Source organism: Pterocles gutturalis, unplaced genomic scaffold, assembly GCF_000699245.1.
Source record: "Pterocles gutturalis isolate BGI_N339 unplaced genomic scaffold, ASM69924v1 scaffold30011, whole genome shotgun sequence".
NCBI lineage: Eukaryota > Metazoa > Chordata > Aves > Pterocliformes > Pteroclidae > Pterocles > Pterocles gutturalis.
In genome coordinates this window covers 302-19023 of record NW_010103987.1, presented here as the reverse complement: position 1 = coordinate 19023, position 18722 = coordinate 302, and the positions used below count along the sequence as shown (strand labels likewise).

The 18722-nt window shown below is 49.4% G+C and overlaps 1 protein-coding gene across 1 annotated transcript; it reads left to right on the top strand.

The window, feature by feature from the left end:
- Positions 1-6551: 6551 nt before the first annotated feature.
- Positions 6552-13120, top strand: PNP (purine nucleoside phosphorylase; the record flags this gene model as incomplete). The annotated part of the gene is made up of 5 exons (XM_010086917.1): positions 6552-6721; positions 7012-7115; positions 8553-8728; positions 11780-11970; positions 12903-13120. Coding segments are annotated over 5 exons (859 nt in total), but the record flags the coding sequence as incomplete, so codon positions are not given.
- Positions 13121-18722: the final 5602 nt, after the last annotated feature.

The window sequence follows — 18722 nt, the reverse complement described above, 5'->3', positions numbered from 1 at the left end:
GTCTTAAGTTTCTGTGGCTCTCCTGCCTCCATGGCAACGTTTTCAGGCTTTCGTCGGAGCACTGCTTAGTTTTGATTTTGCTCAGCTAACCATGACAAGCTTTCTGAGCACCTGGTTTTCTGTTCCCGTGGTCCTCCCTTTTCTGCGTTCCCCATGGTCGGAGGTCTCTTTCCTGAAGATGTGTGATGAGCAGCACACACATCACTGCAGGAGGATCTTCCTGGAGATTTCTGTTAAAATGGTCTGTAGGGGAATAACTTTTCTGGTCTATGATTTGATTTTATTTACCTTCCTTGTGGCTGGTCACACTGCTGTGTTAGGATAGCCAGCGTACAGACAATGAGGAGTTTCCAAACTGCTGCAAAAATCCTGATTAGTTCTTAGAGTGTGTTTAGTGATTTTTTTTAATCAAACCTGGAACCTACACTGTAGGGAATCAGCAGAAAAGCAAAATCTTTCCAGGCTTTATCCACTTCACCTTCCTCCAAAACACTGAGGCAGGATCCTGGCTTTTCTAAGTACAGGAGGGTCAGGAAAAATCACCCCCCAAATGGAGATAAAGGTGAGCACTGCACCCCTGAGGTGACTGCAGGACTTCAGGGCATGCCTTCTCCTGGCCTGGGCTGACCTGGGTTGTCCCAGCCACTTTGACACCCTCTTTCTGTGGCTCAGTTCCCGTTTCCAAAAGGGTGATGTGCAGGACACGTGAGAAGACTACGTGATAATTTGATGCTGTGACAGTGTGAGCACATGGGGAAGTGGGAGACTAAAGCATTAATTAAATGTTTTGATAAGATGCTTGTAAAATACTTCCTGACGCTTCTTTAGGTAGAAATTGCTGCAGGAATGGAATGCATTGTTATAGAATTATTTCAGGTGATTGTATCTGCATCCTGTGGCAGTTGAAGTTTGAGCTACAGAAGCAGGACTTGAGTGACACCCAAGTCGGTAAGACCGGGATTATAGATAAAACTTGCTGCAGACACGTACATACAGAGAGAGATGACTGAGATTCTTTCAGGACAGAAGACGGCCAATACTCTTTTTTAAGGATTATGCAATCTGCTCAATAACTTATTTTTTTGGATAGGTCTGTTTTGGAGTACTTGGACAGGAGCTGAAGCTTAATTAGTTTTTTCCTCCTCTCTACAGTGTTATTGGCATGAATGCACTCAATGCTCAAATTAATTTTTGCTAGTAAGGCAAACCTTTGTCTAATGCTTGTCCAGCCAATGCACCATTACAGGTTAAAACTCAAGTAATTTTTGTTGCTGTTAAATAGCAGACACTGCAGAAAGAGATAAAATGGTCCCTTTTCAGTAATCCTGTTTTCCATGTAGATCCAGACTAGGGAGGAGATTGTCTTAGATGAGAATAAATTGGGAAGAGCTCTCAGGCTGTCTGATCTCTCTCGTCTGCTTTGCAAAAAATAATCAGATTAATGACTGTAATCAGACTAAGGCTCAAGAAGGGAACATATCTGGGGGGCATCAGAATTCCACTGATGCCAAAGAACTGTATGGAAAATCAGCATTAGGGGACTGACATTGCTCTATCATTTAATTTAATGGGAGCAAATCATGGCTTTCAAAGAAGTCCTGAGTGCTGGCAAGAGCAGGATGGGTTTCCAGAGGGCAAAAAGGCTCGAGGGAGCTGGGAAGTGGCTCTAAGACTCTGGCTTTAGGTAGATGTTGCTTGGGGTGACAGTGACTTGCAGAGTCCTTTGGCACATCGGCTCGTGGAGAAAGGCAAGCAGCATGGGGCCTCTTTGGACATGGGGTTTGATGCGGTTAAATCTACCTGAAACCATCTCTGCTGTCAGCCTGCTGGGTTTTGTGTAGAGAAACACTGCTGAAGGGAAAGGAGAACATACACTGAAGAGGCAGAGAGAGAGATGGCTAAGGTTCAGAAAGACAAGAATGACAAAAAACTTTCTAAAAATGCCCCGGTTTTTCCTTGCTGCATTTATTACCTTGTTTGACTTTGCAGTTCTCTGAGAGAGTTTCCTGGGGCAACCAGGGGGATGTTTGATGTGGGGTCTTTAAGAGCAACAGGCAAATGTGGATGGAAGTAATCAGAAATATTATGAGACCTGAAACTGGTGCTGCCCAGTTTTCTGGGGTTTTTTTAATGTCTGTCTGATTTGTCTGGGAATTGACAAGTTCTAATGGAGGTTTTCTCTGTGGTTGGGATATTTATAAATTCTATTCCCATGTGGCCTTTCTGGGTCGAGGAAGCTGTGAGTGTCTATTGTAGCTGTAGCCTTCCACCTGGGGCATATAGAGTCTCTACTCATCACCAATTTTTGATTGTCTTGGAAACATCCATGGCTCTGTAAAGTGTGCTTCATGTTGGGTGTTGGGATCAGACACTGTTGCCCAGACACTCAGGTTGGTTTAAGCTTTGTTTCTGTCTAAAACAAAGCTAAAATAAGGGGGGCAGATGGCATGCCCCCCAATTTTTTTTTTCCTGTGTTAGCCATAATGTCATCAGCTGAACAGAGCTTTAGCGCACCTCAAGGCAGTATTTCCTTTTGAGATGGGTGAGGCAATTAAATATGAGCAAAAAAAACCAAAACAAAACAAAACAAAAAACTAATGGGACATGGCCCCTGGTTGCCATAAAAGATTGGGAAGATAATGCCATGGGATGTGGAAATGTCTCATTGCGGCGGTACAGGTCAGCTCACAGAGTCTGTGTGCTCCCAGGGAGCTCGTGCCACGCTCCCGGGGGTTTGAATTGCACAGAGCAGGTGACTCCAGCTGCTAGCTGGTTCCCAGTTGACACCAGAGTGTGCAAATCTGCGCAGAGCCGTTGTTGGCTGCTCCTCGCTGGGAGGCTGTGGGAAAGCGGTGTACGCGGGTGTGAATTTTCTAGGCTTAATCTGCATGATAAAGTGTGTGTGTGCCTGTGTGGAAGCTTTCTGCAGAGCTCTAGAGCGTGTGTGTCATGGGGGGTGAGACCAGAAAAGCAGATGCCCTGAACATGCCCCTCCTACCCAGGGATTAGAGATGCTCCCGGAAAGCGGAGAGAAGCTGGGACACACCTCCCTGCCTGGCTGCCAGAGACAGCGGCAGCTTCCGCGCCTTCAATGGGCCTCCGCTCTTTGGTCAAATAAACCCTGCAGCTCCATTTCCAGCAACCATCCCCTTCTTCTGGTTAAGCAGAGAGGAGGAGGATGGCCTATGCTGAGGAAGACAGGTAAGGTGCTGTGAAATAGGGGATGTGCAGACATCCAGGCTGGAGAAATTGCATCTTTTTTTCCTCATCTTGTTTTCCTCTTCTTCCTCCTGGGCACTCAATAAATGTCAAGCGAGGGCTGCTCAGAAGTGAACATCTTATTATTGAAGAGGAATCTGGCCATCTGCCTGTGTCAGGTGCTGGCATTATGAAATATGGCAAGGAGCAGGCGACCTTGGGAGAGGTTATGGGCCAGAAGAGGCAGATAGCGCAGTGTGGAGAGGCACGCGCTGCGGATACGGATGGCGGTATGCCCCTCTCCGAAGCGTGATGCTTTATCTGGTTATTGGGATATGTCTGCTTTTTACGTGGCTTTGCTTTCAACCAACCTAGAAGCACAATGAGGGTGGGGGTTTTCTTTATATGCCATAGAAGATCTGTCACTGGTGACAGTCCTGCGTTTTGCAACAGATACGTTTCTCCAGCGGATGACAGCAATCACAATAAAGGGGATTGTGTTTTCAGCTGATCCTGTGATTTAATCCGAAGCGACGCTACCGAGCACTATTATTAGGTGTGCATTGTTGGAGACGGAGGAGCTACAGGGGGCTTTGTGCTACACGTATTAATTCAGGCTGGCAAAAAGCTTGCACAGACCTTGGGCTCATGCTAACCATGGGTTGCACTCCCCCTCCACTCCTGATGAGCAGGTATCTCCTTCATATTCAGGAATTATCTGTGCCTACTGGTCCCCCTTGATGCTGTGCATCCAGATTTCTGAAAACTGACTATTGCAAGCAGAGCGCTGCAGATAAATTTTGGCATCACTGTGCTCTCAGCACTGGGGCCAGCTCTGGCATGGCCAAAGCCTTTGGGATGGAGAGGGCTCAGCGCGCCTCTGCACCCCTGCTGAAGCTCCTTTCAGACAAGGAGAATTGTGCAGCACTGGAGTTCTACTGCTTTGGATAAGAAGTATTTTCATGTCTTGTGTTTAGAAGGAAAAAAATTCCCTCAAACTCAGCACAGCTCAGTCAGTCCCAGTGTCACCAGCAGACACCAGATAGGATTCATCCCATGCTCCTAAAATTTATGGGGATATAAGAATAACATCCATTCTTTACTGTTATTTTGCAAGGGTGTATGCACCTTTATTTAAAAAATGCAAAAAAAAAAAAGGGGGGGGGGATTAGTGTTAGAGGAAGAGCCGATCCAGGTGACCTCGTTCTTTTCTCATGCCTGCTACAACTATGTCAAGAGCTTGGGTATTACATTTAAATTCTCTTGGTTCCCTCTGATTTCTAAATAGGTATTACAGTTAGTCAACAGAAGTTGGGGAAGAGTCATTTATTAACGTATGTAAAGCACCTGTAAAGCTTTTTCTCTGGGAGAACTGTAGCTGGGCAAGGGATAATACAGTCAGTCAAGTGGAGGCTTCATTAATGTCACTCTCTGCTTATTTCAGGAGCTCATGATATGCTTGGAAAATGCACCAATATGTTATAGTAAATAACCTTTCTCATTTCCAGACTTTTCCCTTGAAAAGTTTCAACTAAATTACTTAGTTTTAATGTGTGAATATGGCAGTTATTTATTCTGATTGGATCACAGGTTTATAACGTCCTCGGGTATTTTTGACATCACAGGTAGTAACTAGGAAGGTAAGGCTGATATATCAGACATTGGACAGGACTTACAGCAGGAACTGGACAGCTAGGAGATGAAAAAACTCACGGAAGATACCTGTGCAATAACTCCTTACTTGCTTGGTATAAAGAAAAAAAACAAGACAGAATTGAGCTCCTTTATTTGAATATCTGATACTCCAGGTAGAAGAACCAGTTGTACACTGAGTCAAATCTTCCTCATCTGATTCTCTCACCCCTTAATAAGCAGATCAGCTTGTCATGTAGAGAACCTGCTGCCCCTCCCTGTGCTGATTCACCCTGGGACCCAGTCCTCTCCCACGTCCAATCATTAATTCTACTCATCAATGGTAACGATTGAGTTGGCATCAAGAAATGCTGTGGGTACCCTTGCTTTTGAGGAGTCTCCAATCAACCTTGACATTGACTTTCAGAAGGTATCTGCCTTGTCCTCTTGGAAACAGGATTATGGGATTATTCTGCTATCGATTGTATTTCAGAACTGTGATTAACGCACCTGACGGATACTGGACTGACAGGCCCAAGGGTCCAGGCAGATACACAGCAGCAGTACGATGCCAACCTCTATCCCACCTTCTAGCAATGTGCCTTAGCGCTGGATAAGACACATTTTTTGCCAAGGCCTTTGAGCAGTCCCCCTCTTCAATCAGAATTCCTGGTTTGCTGTAGACTGATATCCCTGAGCAGATACACAGCAGCAGTACGATGCCAACCTCTATCCCACCTTCTAGCAATGTGCCTTAGCGCTGGATAAGACACATTTTTTGCCAAGGCCTTTGAGCAGTCCCCCTCTTCAATCAGACAGCATAAACCCAGGAGTCCAAATCCTTTGTTTTAATTCCTGGTTTGCTGTAGACTGATCTCCCTGAGCCTCTTGCCTAGGACTAGACTGTGGGTGTGACCTGCTGCCCACCCTGGGGGAGAGGATGGATGAGATCTCCAGGTTTAGCTTCCTGTACTGGAACCACAAGGTGTTAAGAAGGTGGTTGGATGAGGCTTTGGGCAACCTGGGCTAGTGGGAGGTGTCCCTGCCCATGGCAGGTGGTGGAACTGGATGGGCTTTAAGGTCCCTTCCAACCCAAACCATTCTGTGATTCTAAGGTGGGTGTTTGAGAGGTGTTACCAACCCCAGAAGGAAGCACTGGGGGCTGATGTCAGTTACCGCTTATGAAGATTGGGTTCTCCATTGCCGTAGATGATGCTTGCCCCATGTCCCCATAGTCTGCCTACTGTGGAGGACAGTGTTGACTCTTTCATCAGCACGGTGTCCCAGCCTTGCTGTACAGGTGCCCTTAGCCTTCCAGCCTCTTGTGTTTCCCCATCACAGGCTGGACATCCCTGTGCACACACCTGGAGGCTGCAGTTTCTCAGTCTGGCTGTGCTTTTGCATTCCTTCAGTAACTCAGGAGACCCGAGCCCATCAGAAGCAGGAGTGGTTATGCCTTGTGACATTTCTGTGATCTGAGCTATCATTAGCCATCCTTCCAGTGCAGAATGAAACTAGCAAAGAGGATTCAATGATTCGCCTCTGGCCAGGGGTAAAATGTATGAGATTAAAAGTAGAACATCTTCAATAGCAGCAGTGAAGCTCCTATTATTTTCATTTTAATGAAATTTCTTTTTCTTTGCACCTTTTCAGGACTTTCATCTTTTGAAGCTTGTTCTGTGGATGGGTTGATAGCCTCACTGACCTCTTCTCCTTTGCAGAAATAGCTACGAGGTGTACAAGGAAACGGCAGATTGGTTACATGCGCGTACTGTCCAGCACCCAAAGACCGCCATCATCTGCGGATCTGGACTGGGAGGTCTGGCCGATGTGTTGGATAACAAGACGATCTTTCCGTATGAGGACATCCCTCACTTCCCACGGAGCACAGGTCAGCACAACCCTGGGCGTCAGCAGCCCACCCCTGGGCACCCTGCACCAGCCGTGCAGCGAGATAACTCAGTGTGCACCGCTTGGTCTGCAAACCAGTCCCTCAGTGATGAAATGTGTGTTCACCGTAAAAAACCCAAAATATTCCTGCTCTATGGTATTTATTTAACTTGCAGCTCCTGGTTTTGCAGCGCTTGGCCCCGCTGTAATGCATAATGATCAGCTGACAGGTCCCTCTAAAGTCAAAGACCTCGCGACCTGTCACTTGAATGACACTCTCTAAATTTCCAGTTGCAGGGCACGTTGGCAGGCTGGTGTTTGGGGAGCTGAACGGCCAGCCCTGCGTGTGCATGCAGGGCCGCTTCCACTATTACGAAGGATACTCTGCCAGCGCGGTGAGTTCTTCAAATCATCCGCCCAGGGGGAAGGTGTGTGGGAAAAGATGCACAGGTGGCTGCTTGCTTTGGAATCTACCTGCGGGAGGTCAGCTCTTGCAATGAGCTTACGTTGCTCTTTCAGTGAATCTTGCTTAGATTTTAGATTTCTCCACAAAAAAATAAAATTAGGAGTTCAAATGGAGAGGGAGGCAGCTTCTGCTGGGTGAGGCTGATGCTGTGCAGCCGTGCAACGCAGCCAGCCCTGCTATACTCGCGGGGGAACACAGTGTAGCATCCAAGGCAGACTCATTTACATGCTTTAACTCAGTCATTTTAATCATGATTTAAATCAAAAACCAGAAAACTGAGCAATAAGAATAATCTATTTTAATCTTCTTTTCCCTTTATATAGTTTACAGCTTCACCCCGCCCCTTTATTCTGCTCCACCCCCCCCCCCCCCCCCCCCGCCCTAGAAAAAACTCCCTGGCTAGTGTAGCTCAGTGTACCCTCCCCGTTAACATCTAGAAGTGTGTGAATATTTGTGTTTATATTATGTAACATGCACATCTGTACGTTTTGGTTAGAAAACACCAATAATATTTGTTTCCTGGCTGTTAGTGCTGTGTGGTTTTTTTTTTTCATTTGGGTAGCTTTGAGGTTTTACTTGTGGCTGAGGTCTGTGCATTTGGATATAAACTGTAATACTTGGCATCACTCAACTTCTTATAAAAAAGCCTTATTTTAAATGAACTTGATATGAAAGTAGATTTGTCAAGACATGTTTGTCTATTACAATATACTCATTTCTTAAAGCAGTGATGTCCATAGCCAGGAAACTTTCTGCTCGTAGCTGCTTTAGCAGATATCATCCCAGTTCCTTCTCGACTCCTCAAAATCAAGCTGCTTATTTTTTTTTCTGGTTCCCAATTGTTCCTTAACTTTGTCTAAGCAGGTCACTGAAGTGAACTAATAGGAATAAAATGAAATTAATAAAGTCATCTCTATGCTTCTGTGAAATGCATCATTGCTGTAAAAAGCTGGTTTATCAATTACACTCCCAGTCCATGTGCATAAGTAGTTACTTCAATCAGCACAGTGGTTTGATCTCCGCAAGACCTTGGCAGTGAGGAGAAATTATCTGCAGATTCTTTTTGTACCACATTTATTTGACCTTAGTGCAGCTGTAGGAAACGTGGGCTTGAATTTTAATGACATTCATTTCAAGATTAGTTTTTAATATGTTAAAAAAACATTAAAATTCTCTCTATTTAAATTAAAAGTTAAAATTGGGGAAAAATTTGTTTTGTCTCCTCGTAGCTTCATATAGACCCTTCTCTGCATTGTGTAAGCTGCCCACAGATTGTGATACTGCAAATGTAGTAGCAGTAGTAGTACTAGTAGTAGCTGGCTGTGGATTGCGATGCTCATTGTCTATATGCCTTTGGTTCTTGCAGGTCACCTTTCCCATCAGGGTCTTCTTTCTCCTGGGGGTGGAGATCTTGATTGTCACAAATGCTGCTGGGGGCCTGAATCCCCACTTCCAGGTGGGGGACATCATGTTCATAAGAGATCACATCAGCATGTTTGGCTTGGGAGGGCAGAACCCGCTGCGTGGGCCGAACGATGAGCGGTAAGAAGACATCAGCCCCATGTTGCCAGTTAATCTTTTCTTCCTCCAGCCGCAGGCTAGGACTGCCGATTGTGCCTGCTGGCAAATATTTACCAAGAGTTAGAGTTTGGCTGTGGGTGCCCCCGAGGGAAAAGCTAAAGCAATAGCTGCGTGTGCTGTGCCACCTGCCCTGCCTCCCCAGGCACCTCTCCTTGGCTGTTGCTTGCTCTTATAAGCCTGTAAGGGGTTTATACACAAACCTCCAGAAGGTTTTGTTTTATAAAAGTAGGTTCTGATCCTTCTCCTGCCATGGCCAGCTGTACCGTCTGCCAAAGAGACCCGCTGCTGTCTCTTCTTGTTAGTCCCTCTCTCTGCTGGTCCCTCTTAATTGAGCTCTGCGGTGAGCTGCCGTGTCTGCAGCCTGCCTTTGCCAACAGCCCTGCCTGGCGTGATGGAACTGATGTGACAGAGGCCAGGCAGTGAGTTGATAGCAAAGCAAAGAGAAAACTTCAGAATTTCCTGATAACCACCCTTGTATCCAGGTCACTGAACTGGGGTGTCTTTGTTAACATCATGTGTTCACAGAAGGCATCAGTCTGTGGTTGTCTTGGGAGACCTCCAGATTTACGAGAGTGACCTGCTGCTGGTTGAGCTGGGAAATCAGGTTTCCTCTGCAAGCTGTGCAGCAGGGTCCTTATCCTGTGGACAGTGCACAGAGGGGCTTGTAACCCATCTTCACGCCTGGACTGCTGTTGCCACCAGACACAGAGCTGCTTTGAGCAGGATGTTGGACTAGGTGGCCTCCTGAGGTCCCTTCCAACCTGAATTAATCTGTGATCCTAAAACCCTTCCAAGGCACCATCAGACTGGTAGTCTGGAAGGCAGCTGGCACTGACAAGGTCATAGCAGTGAGAGGAGACGTGCCAGGTTGGGCCAGTGTTTTCCAAAGGAAGCCCTCTGGCTCTCAAATAGGGCTAAAACACCGGGAGGACGTGTCCACTGGAGATGGAGGCTGAGCAAAGGAGAGCACATCAGGTGTGGGGGAAGTCAACGTGGATGCAGTAAAGATCAAGGGCTGTCAAGAGTCCTATGGCAGGAAAGAAAGAGGCTGGGCTGTGAGAAGGAGATAACGGGAGCAAGAATTATTTCCTAGGCAAGCTGGCAGGAGAGCAGCCAGATGAAAGCCAGGTGTGTGAAGCCAGAGGACAACCAGCAGAGGTGGTGAAGGAGGTGGTGGTTTATCAGCAAAGAGTGAGTGTAGGTTAAAATAATTGTTGGGTCGGTACCTTCATCCTTAAAGAAGGACCTGTTGGCAGGGGGTAGGCACTTGGACTGTCCTGTGATCTTTCCAGAAAGCAAGCTCTGGCTGAGAATAGGGTGGTCTGCCTGGCTTCCAGTTACAGTCAGTCCCTTCCTGACGTAATGCCAGGCCTGGCTCCTGCTTCTGAGGAAATCTGAAAGGTCTGGCAACTACGTCAGGAGAAAATTCAAAGAGTGCCCATCTGAAGTGAAATAGCTTTACATCTCCGTAGGTATTGCTGTGGGTTGGAGGAAAGAATGATCAAAAGCACCGAAGCCGCATGGAGCGGTGCTTAAAGCTCTCTGGACTTGCATAATCGCTCAGGAGCAGGAGGAGTAAAGCCAACCAAACAATGACTGCACCTGGACAGCATTCAAAGGCAGCATAGCTGTCTCATTTTCTCCCAAGAGCAGCCTCCCGGTGAAGACTGCAGTGCTCCCGGAGGTGACTCCTGCACTGCTGACCACGGCGTCAAAATGTGCAAAAGGTCTTTATGCATCGGCTCTCAACGTATCACAGAGCTTTAGCTGAGCTCCTCCTAAAATCCAGTCTGGCTCAGCCACCAGGAAGGATTTATCTAAGCACAACAGAGTAAAACTGGAGGCAATGAAGTGATGTGGAAAAGGAATATACTGCAAGAATCTGAGGACTGAATTTAATAAATGAGAGACTGGCTTCTGCATTGCTGGCCATCCTTCAGGAGAGAGAAGCAATTTTCATGGTGATGAATACTTATTACCTTAGGCCAGATGGGAAAGTTTGTTTTTTCTTTAGATAATATCTAGTATTTATAAACACAGAATAAGCCACCTCCTGCCCTAAACACTCAGCTGGAAGAACAGGAAAACAAGCAGGAGCACTAATAGCCTAGACGAGGGACCTGGCCCACTCCCACTGGACTGAGTCAGAAGATGGCTGGGAGTCTGTTTTCCAGATTTCCTCAGCGGCAGGATGCCAGTTGTTGCCATCTACTCCTGCTCTCCTCAAGTCCATAGTAGGATTCACCTGGTCAGGAGCAGGACTGAGCTGGTACCTTAAGACCCAAAGCAAGCAAGAGACCTAGCCTTGAAGTGCAGGATGAAGGCTGCCTGTAATATGGCCCTGGAGCTCCAAGATGTGCTTCTCTCTCCATTTTTCTGCAAGGGAGGACACCTAGAATGGGATGCTGTTGCCTAAACATAGACATCTAATGCCACCTGACACTGCTGAGTATCCAATACCCATTCTCAGGTGCAGTGTCAGGCCTGCAGGATGCATGGATGCTCTGGATGGGCAGCTGAGGGGTCAGCAGATTTTTCTGGGGTGGCTCAGCTGGGCGACTGAATTGCACTTCTGCCCTAGAAGAGTCTGCAAGCTTGTGCTTGGTGTGATCTTGCTGTGCCAGGATCAGAAGCAGAACTGGATGCTCTTTCCTGGGATGCATTTTCTAACTAGCAAGCTTTGTTCATCTGCCTTCCCAAGAAAGTCATTCCCTGAGGCCCTTCAAACTGGTCTAATATAGACAGTGAGGACTCAAATCTCGCACGATTTGCCCAGTGCATCCAACTGTTTCTGGTTCAGGTGTGCTGAGGGTCTCGGGTGATTAGATCTAGGAAGAATGTCATGATGGCAGAAGTGTCTGATGATGAGCCTGGGATGAGACAGATTGTGTCTGTGGCAGGTCTGCTCTTAACATTTCCCTCTCCCAAAGGATGCTCAGCATCCCTGAGCTCTGCTGGAGGGGAAGCAGCGGCAGCAATATCCCCATGGCTGTGCCCTTCACTGCTTTGCAGGTTTGGAGTGAGGTTTCCCTGCATGTCAGATGCTTATGACCAAGATCTGCGCAGCCTGGCGATGGAGAGCGTGCAGGAGCTGGGCTTTCAGAGCTTCGCCCGGGAAGGAGTGTACTGTCTGCTGGGCGGTCCCTGCTACGAGACCATCGCCGAGTGCCGCGTGCTGCAGGCGCTGGGAGCAGATGCTGTGGGTAAGCTGGGCTGGGAGGGTTGGTTGGGTAGATGGCTTAAATACTTAACTCTGCTCAAGGCTGACTTTCTTCAGTCCTTGGCTCTCTAGGTCTCCTGGGCCTGGAGAAATGAGCTCTCGATATTTCTGCTTAGTTCCGCAGTGGCTTAGTGCACTGGGATGGAGCTGCAAAGAGTCTCTGTGCTCGTGGCTGCCCGGGGCAAGGATCCCAGCAAAACATTGTGTTTATTTCCCAAAAACAAATCTCCCGTGCTCAGATGGCTCAATGTCAGCAGGACTGAGTGGGGCCAAATCAGAAATAAAGTCCTTTTCTGTTTGTTTTTTAAAATTCTGACGCTGTAAGGATTTTCACTGTGCCTCTTCCCTGCAAAGCAGCCCTCCATAAGAGCCCAGGTTGCTTAGGGATGGTAATTGTGGATACTTTCCCAACTGCGTGCCAGGAAGGTAAGCGTTATCATCCATGTCATTCCTCCAGCTCGACCCCTGGGTCACTGAAGCATCTCGTGGTGATCTGTTCATTAATATCTGCAGATTCATTGTGTGCGAGGAAGGGAGCTCAGCTTTCCACGGCGCTATTTTTCTCTGTGATAGCTTTTTTCAGTTGAGAAAGAGAAGAGCCAAATGACACAGCACATCAGTACTTCTCTTAGCAAGGCTGCGAGCAGTCTGACACGTCTTGGGGAGAGAGATGTAGCGCACAGGAATCAAAGGTGGGAGGTTTATTGTGCTGAGCAGGGTTGTAACTGTAGTGCTACCTCTATTATAGCCTTAAAGTATCGCAGCCTTTAACTGTTTCGTAGCTCAGAAATCGAGAGCTGTGGGGGAACGAGACAAGGGCAAGCGCTGAAGGTAGGATCGTGGTTTGCAGCCTTGGAGAGATCTTGTCTCGGTGTAAATCCTGACTCATGCTGGTCCTTTCCTCTCCTACCATAGGCATGAGCACTGTCCCAGAAGTGATTGTAGCCCGGCACTGTGGCCTCCGCGTCCTTGGGATCTCCCTCATCACCAATAAGGCGGTGATGAGCTACAGCAGTCAAGAGAAAACCAACCACGAGGAGGTGCTGCGCATCTCGGTGGTCCGGGCTGAAGCCCTGCAGAAACTGGTCGCGCATCTCCTTGGCAAGCTGGGGGACAGCCCCAGCTCCCCCTGACCTCCGGCCGTTTATCATTCACATCATAAAGCGTGAGCACTGGCAAGTGCTGGGGGAGAGCTGTTGGTGAGACTGTCCCTTTCTGCTGTCCTGCTTTCGAATAGACCTTTTGATCTTTGTCCCTGTGCTCCAGCTGGTCAGCTGCAGAGGTTTGCTTTGAATTTTCCCAGAATGATCCCCTTGTTAGCAGCCAGTGAGCAAAACTGTTTTCTGGCATTTCAACAGGGTCTGACCTCTGGAACATTCCCAAACCTGTACGTCGGCAATGAGCCGCTCGGTACCGTGAGCTCCAGCTCCGCCTCATCCCGCTGCAGAGCGCTGGGTGTTCCTTGCCCACGGTGCTGCCTCAGCACAGCACCCTCCTGCCCCGAGTCTCCACTCCCCCATTGCACTGAGCCCCTGCGCCGTGAGCCAGGTCGAGAGCTGGTGGCAGGGCTTGGTGCCGGCTGGGCATCTGATCTGGAGCCGGTGGAAGTCCACAAAAAGTCTCTGCGTTTTGGATGAGGACCTGAATATGTAAAATGGGGCAGGCTAGAGATGAGATCTGTCTGGAACAAGCAATGCTGCAGAGCAGGCGGAGTGCAATTGATTTTACAGCTTTGACATCCACTGTGTCCCCATGCATGGGGTTGTGTTCCCTTCCCACCCTGGAGGGAGAGCAGAGCTCAGTAGCTGTTTGCTACGATGCAGCGTGCCCCCATCACCCCCTCACAGGTCTCTGCTCTATTTCCAGCCTCGAATCCCCATTGCCCTGTGCCACAGGGGACAAAGGTGCAGCTCAGGTACGAGGCATGACTTGTCCATGTATGGTGGGAGAGTGACCAAGCTGCAAACAGGATCCAGGTCCAGCTCTGCCTGGGTTTGTTCCCTCTATTTCTGGATGTCTTGGAGACCAGCAGCTTGAGCCACTTGCACTGGAGACCTTTCGGTGTCCCAAGCCAGAGAGATCAGTCGGACCCAGTGTTTCACTCCAGCTTTGTTCTGCTGCAGTCCTGGCAGCAGACATCAGAGCACTGATGGTTTGTGGAGCTCAGTGATGTGAAATTACAGCAGAAATTATTTTAGAACAGGCATGATATTTTTCTGATTTTCCTGGTCCCCTTACCTGAAGAAATGGAGCCAGCAGTGAGTAAAGACAAAGAGGGGAGGCCACCATGCTCTCTTTTACCCGTGTGCCGATGGTCTGTCAAGGAAGGTGACTGTTCACCAGGACGGTGCATTATTCATTGTTCCCCAAAGGTCAAGCTGAGCCATGGATGCAGCTGGATGTGAAACAGCGACTGTAATTATGAGGTAACCTTTTCCAGTCATTTATCTCGGAGTTCTCTGTAAAGCCCATCACTGTCACAGCTAGATGCTTTCAGCTGACAGTGGTCTGAACTGCAGACACCCAACAGGCCATGGAGAGCTCCCAGTCTGCCTTCCTCAATTTAGCTGATCAGTTGTTTACCACTGATGCTCACCCTCCATTGGAGCCTTCTGGGACCCTTCTTCAGCTCCAGGCAGAAAAGGACATTGTGGCTTGGTGAGTTTTTTCCAGAGCAGTATTTGCAGGAAGCCCTTCATGCTGCCATTACCGGGGTCAGCTGCTGTATTAAGGGTGCAGATGTTGCCTCCAGGAGGAACAGAGCTGTGCTGAGTATGTCTTCCGTGAAACGGGAGCACTTCAGGCGTAGGAGAGACCTTGGGGTGGACACCCATGCCCTTCTCTTCCCCTGGGCAGGGTTAGCTGTGGTCAGTCCCGACAAACATCTGCCCAGCCTGGTCTGGAGGACTTCTGAAGAGGGAGGATTCGTTGCCTGCGCTCTGCTGACTGTCCAAGTCACTTGTCCAGCAGTTCCTGGCACTTGGAGGAACCCTCAGAGACACCAGCACTGCCCAAATGGTGGGTCTGGCCACCAGGACGGTCTCGGCGACCTGCTCTGGTGGTAATATACAAAGGCAGAGAGACTCCAGCTCCTTCTCCCACAAGGCTGTTGCCTTTTCAGGTCTATCAGTGATGAAGTGCTTGTCAACAGCGGCAGCGAAAGCCGTGAAATATGAAAAGTGGCAGATGTGCAGAGCGAGAAGGAACCACTTCTACCTGCTCCCTTTTCAGCCTTGTCCCGGTATGGGCTTGTTACAGGGCAGAGAGATACCGGATAATTTCCCCTGCCTAGAAAATGGTGCTTCACATTCGGATAATTAATACTTGGTAAATAAAAAGTCCCTCAAGTGCGAGGGGAAGGCAGCTGTGCAGCTAGCTGTAGCTAGAGAGAAGCCGGAGGAGCTCAGGCTGGGATTTCAGCAGGCTCCATTAATTAATCAGAGGCAGGCTGGACTGCAATGTGAAGGGAAGCATCCAAAAAACCTGCTGTTGTGCTGATATTTCTCAAGCCGGGCTGGAGATGAGGAGGAGCTTGGCTGCAGGGTCTGCTCCTCTCTTCAGCTGTGCCGGAGGGAGAGCCTGAAACCCGTACCTTGTGCTTGGATTGCAATAGAACTTCAGTGCAACTTCAAACTTCACCTGGAAATATAACACACACATCTCAATCTTTGAATTATGCCCATTTTAAAAGAAATATTTTCTAAATAGCATTTGAGCCCTTCAACAGTTGGAGACTCTTCTTCCTGCTGTCCAAGGTTGGCTTGGGGGGTTCCAGCTCTGCCTGAGCATCCTCATGTTTGTCCCTGTAAATGGTGTGAGGGAAAATGCCCTGAGGTCTTTGGAAGGGATCTTGCTCAGAGAGTGGGAATCTCATTAACGAGTGGATTTGTCTGGTTTCGGAGATACTTTTACTCCAACTTCTTTTTTTTTCCTAACTGCTGCTGAGTTTCAAAAGGCTGAACTACAATGCTGCAAGTGGAGGAAGATGTGTGGGGAAGAAACTGGGAGGAAATAAAACCTGATGTGTTCCTGAAAACTCTGTTTCTGTTTGCTTTGCCCACACCATGGGTTAGAAAGCAAGGAGTTGTTCAGCTGTCCCCCCTGTGCCCACCCCGCCCCCCCCCCCTCCCCAGCGGCCCCTGCCTAGAGGACAGCCCTGGGGGACCAGAGCACTGGGGCTCAGAGCTCAGGGTCATGAGGACCAACCTCTGCACAGCACTTTGCACAGGTATTCCTTACTGATCCCGCTGGGCTGAGAAAATCTCAGATTTAAAAAAATAGCAAGAACCAAAGGACCTCAAGTAACTTGTGAGGAGCTGGAAGCTGTGCTGTGCTGCGGGGCTCTGCACCAGCCGCAGGACAGGGTTTCCCAGGACAGCTTCGGGTGCTGAACCCTGCGCCTTTTATTTTGTCTGGCAGCGTCCATGGCTGAAAGGAGTAGACTGTAAGACAGCCTCGGCTTCCTTTTACTCCTGTACTCTATGCCACTCATCTGCTTCTGAAATTTAGGTTACTATGGTCATAAGGATAAGGTGAAGATGTATGAAAAGCTTAAAAAAACCCGAAGCCTATCAAGCAGAAAAAGAGAACCCCCAATGGCACACCCCACCCTGGCTTTTTCAGTGCTAAGAGGAGAAATCTCTGCTACAGCCCTTGGCTGGACCATTTAAGTAGAGATCTCTGCTGTTACCTGAGAAACAACCCTGCATCCTCCCCCAAAAATATCCAATCGTGTGATCCATCCTGTTTCCTTTGCCAAGCTCCATTTCCCAGACTTTTCTTCTATGTGAGATTTGCTGTTTGCACTCTTTTCTACATAAAAGTAAACCACAAAGCTTTCAAAAAAATGTGCTCTCTGTCTCAGCTCAGCAGCTGAACGTATGCTTTGCCTTCAAGTTATCAGCATTCCCTTAGACATCTCTCTTTACTGAAAACCTGCTCTTGAATTCAGGGGTTTCCGCTATGGTGGGGTTATTTTTTCCCCAAAGCTTTATGCCTTCACTGCGAGGATTTCATGTGCCGGAGAGAACGAGGCTCTTCCCTGCCGGGCTGGACAGCCGGAGCAAGAGGGAGCGTTGGGCGAGGGTCACGGCAGTGGGCTCATCTCCCATCGGGGCTGAATTAAACCTGACTCTAAGCACCATGATGGGCTGTTATTTCCAAAATCTCCCGGCCCTTTCCGAGAGGAGTTGGTTCGGGAGCCAGAACGCTGGAGGAGGCTGGAGGGCACCACACAGCCTTTGCTCCTGCAGAGGGGACGTTGTCTCCTGCCCTGCCCGGACCCCCTTGCTGGGAGATGGCTTTAAACAGAAGAACGACCACCACTTGCTTTCCTGGCCTGAAGCTTCCCAGCCTGCTCTCCAAAACTCACTTTCTTCATCTTAGCAGCCCCTTTCCTGGAGGAACGAGCCCATCTGGCCTCTCTGGGTGCCTCACAGAGGCAGCTCGAGGGAGCATTTCCCTGGGGATTGGGGGGAGCAGGTTCAGAGCCGCTGCCGGCACCCAAATGTTGCTCCTAGACACCAACTTGGACCCGCTTTGTGTTTCCACCAGCGCAGAGGTGGGTGTGCTGAAGCACCGTGACAGTGCTGGTGACCCAGAGCTGTCCCTGCTGTGGGCTGGGGCTCTGCTCCTCACAGAGGGGATGATGGACCAGTGCTGGGGATCCAGCATTCCTCTGTCCCCCCCCTCCCCCCAGCCTGGGCACACGTGGGGACACATCCCTAAAGCCCAGCCCTGGGGCTGCTCTCAGCTCCCAGGAAAAATTTGCTCTGGAGGGAGAGGGGTGGAAAAGCAGTGGGCTCTGCTGGGGAGAATTGTGCTCCGATAATGGGAAAATGAAGCTTTTAGGGGACTCACCTCCATATCAGACACCAGGAAATGGGAACCAGATACCTACGCCACACTTCAGCGTCTCTGTGCATGCTGGAAGGCTGCGTGGTGCAGCAGGGAGGGGGACAAAGCCACCCGCTGCCGTGTCCCAGCCTGGCTGTCCCCAGGGATGCTGGCGCAGCATCTCCCTGTTCCCAGGGCCGGGCATCCTGCCCTACCCCGCCTCCTCACGGCGTTAAAACCAGGCTTGGGGCCATCCCCCTGTCCCCAAGCCTGCTCCCAAAACAGCCGTGGGCTCTGGGATTTGGGGGGAGCACCTCGCACCCCCTTTTCTCCCAACCAAGAGACAAAACCAAGAGGCAGTAGCACCGGGCAGGGTGGGCAGCCCCCCGATAACTCCCCACAGCTGCCTGCCACCGATTACATCCCTGCTCTGCGCGCGTCTGAACTTTCCTGCCTTCTTCTCATCTTTATTTAAGCACTTCTATCGGCCAAGCCCTCTCGTTGGATCTGAATAATTTTTTTCCCCTGTAGCCATGGCAACGCTTCCCGCGCGGGAGCCGGTTACAAGCCCCACGTGTGGCTGGTTGGGCCTGGAAATTTCCCTGCCCTTTGGGAAAACTTGGGAAAAGAAAATTCCCCAACCAACTGACAGGCAGCAAGGGGTGCTGGGGTGCAAAGCGTCACTGTCTGTGGTGAGCATCGCTCCTGTCCCTCCAAGGAGAGCCCCTCCGGCAGGGATGGCAATGCCTTGATCCCAGGGCTCCTTGGGTTTGCCTCCAAAAGACGGGTGCAGTGTCCGGGTTTCGTGTCCTCGCCCCAGCCGTGGGTCGTGGGGGACAGCCCCGCTGCGGCCGTGGCATGGCCCCTCAGTGGTGGTGGCACCGGGGCTGGCTCTGTCAT